The 2,500-nt window shown below is 46.4% G+C and overlaps 1 protein-coding gene across 1 annotated transcript in view; it reads right to left on the bottom strand.

Annotated features, from left to right (window-relative positions):
- The window catches only part of chrna11 (cholinergic receptor, nicotinic, alpha 11), a 55,299-nt gene that overhangs the window by 38,823 nt on the left and 13,976 nt on the right, over positions 1-2,500 (bottom strand). Inside the window, exon 5 of the mRNA XM_062529725.1 lies at positions 2,465-2,500. This exon is cut by the window's right edge and continues 44 nt beyond it. Coding sequence (XP_062385709.1) covers positions 2,465-2,500 — 36 coding nt within the window. The remainder of the gene's footprint in view (positions 1-2,464) is intronic.

Genomic DNA, 2,500 nt, shown 5'->3' with positions numbered 1-2,500 from the left:
TTATATTCACTGACCATGTTATGTTCATATTTGACTACCGGTAAACAACAGTCAATGCTAAACAATGTTTGCGCTGTTTGTATGGAAGTTGCGGGAATCCACGTTGCTCTATTAAATGTTGTTGAATAATTAAATAGCCTTCCGACAGGTTGAAGCAGAGCTTTGATATCATGTAGTTTCAGTTTCTGTCACGCAAACGCGCGCACACATGCATTCAATGAAAGCTCATACCACTACTTAATCGTATGGCTCTATGTTTAATCACATCGAATTAGCTAGCATTTCTTCCTGATTGCAGTAACGTTTGCTTTCTTTTTCTGTCGGTCCGCGATTGTGTGATCAATTGCGCAGCAAATTATCAGGTGAAGCACGGACCTAATTTCAATCAAAGAGCAAAGAGCGTTCCGTATCAGTTCAATACGGAACAAGACTTTTATGTGTCAAATACGGGACGATTCCGTACTGAATGGTTGGTAACCCTAAGTCAGGGGCATAAAGGCCACTGTGGCCGCATGATGGTTTTTTTTTCACGGGGCATCAAGGCCAAAGTGTAGGGCAATGGCGGCCATGGCCGCATGGCCTTGGTCTAATTCCCACCCTGACTCACACACACAAACACACACACACACAAACCAGCGCACTCACACACACACACACACACATCATTCAAATGCTTGCCTCGGAGCCCAGTGATATGAAGTGCAGTGCAGTGTCAGTGGCGCAGGAGAGATGCACCTGCCTCTGGACCGTAAAATCACCACGGCTACCTCAGCTCCACCGGCGCCGCTGCAGTCCAGACGAGCCCATCCCGACCCGATCCCGACCCGATAGCCTCCGAACCGCAACCAACACCCGCACGACTAGCTCCGTCCACACAAAGCCTCCAGAGGACCTGATCCGTGTCAGATAGCCTCCGAACCACAACGCACTCACGCGCGCCCACACACACACACACACACAAACCCACCGCCCTCACACACATACATACACACACACACACACACACACACACGGCTCTGTCCACAAAAAGCCTCCAGAGGACCTGATCCCTGTCCGATAGCCTCCGAACCACGACCACAATCGCACCACTGGCTCCGCCCACAAAGAGCCTCCAGAGGTTGGAGACGTTCTAAAAACTCAGCGGTCTAAAAAACCCTCGTTCTAAAACTTAGGAGACGCGCTGCATAAAAGCTACCGCCGAACACCACCTGCAGAGCCAAGGACGATCGAGCCGCTCTGAGAACTGTTTAGATAATTTCTGTTGTTTTTCTGTTTGTTTTGTTTATGTATCCCTTCATCACTGGTAACAAGAACAGTACACACGATTCGATGTACAGAAGCCTCGTGGGTTGGTTTGAAATTGCTTCTGCCTTCCTATCAGCCTGACTGTGGGAACAGCTGTTACTGCCGGAATTTGCTCTTCAATGAAACTTGAAACAATGTACTTTCTTAAAAATATCTCCTCCAAAATGCCCAAACCACCCCGTGCGGCAACATTTGGTGACAACTATGACATTTCCGAACTAAATTGTTCCTTAAAGGGATATTCCGCCATTTTTGGAAATAAGCTCATTTCCCACCTCCCCTTGAGCAAAACAATCGATATTTACCTTGTTCCCGTTCATCCAGCCATTCTGTGAGTCTGGCGATACAACTTTTAGCTTCAGCCTAGCATAGATCATTGAATCGGATTAGACCATTAGCTTCTCGCCTGCTAGCTTCATGTTTAAAAGTGACTAAGATTTCTGGTAATTTTCCCATTTAAAACGTGTCTCCTCTCAAGTTAGAAAGTGCAATAAGACCAACTGAAAATGAAACCTGCCGTTTTTCTAGGCTGATTTGACATGGAACTACACTCTCATCTGGCGTAATAATCAAGGCAACTTGCAAACGTACCATAGGCGCAGTGATATCGTACGCAGCATCTGAAAATAGTCCCCATAGACAACAAGCAGTAGTAGTGCCAGTAGTTTGCAAGTTGCCTTGATTATTACGCCAGATGAGAGTGTAGTTCCATGTCAAATCAGCCTAGAAAGACGCCAGGTTTCATTTTCAGTTGGTCTTATTGCACTTTCTAACTTGAGAGGAGACACGTTTTAAATGGGAAAATTACCAAAAATCGTAGTCACTTTTAAACATGAAGCTAGCAGGCGAGAAGCTAATGGTCTAATCCGATTCAATGATCTATGCTAGGCTGAAGCTAAAAGTTGTATCGCCAGACTCACAGAATGGCTGGATGAACGGGAACAAGGTAAATATGGATTGTTTTGCTCGAGGGGAGGTGGGAAATGAGCTTATTTCCAAAAATGGCGGAATATCCCTTTAAGGCTTCGCTGTGTTGCGTCATAGTTTCGTACAGCCGACAGATTGTAATGACATCCCAGGTGGTGTGTGAGTCATGGTTCTTATTCTCCTGTGAAAGCGGTGCGATGCATCATCACGGTGGAGCGGATCAGATGCTTACCTGGAGGCAGGTATTCACAGAAGCCGCTGGAGTTGC

The sequence above is a fragment of the Sardina pilchardus genome, chromosome 24 (genome assembly GCF_963854185.1).
Source record: "Sardina pilchardus chromosome 24, fSarPil1.1, whole genome shotgun sequence".
Classification (NCBI taxonomy): domain Eukaryota; kingdom Metazoa; phylum Chordata; class Actinopteri; order Clupeiformes; family Clupeidae; genus Sardina; species Sardina pilchardus.
This window is presented reverse-complemented; position numbering and strand designations above follow the sequence as displayed.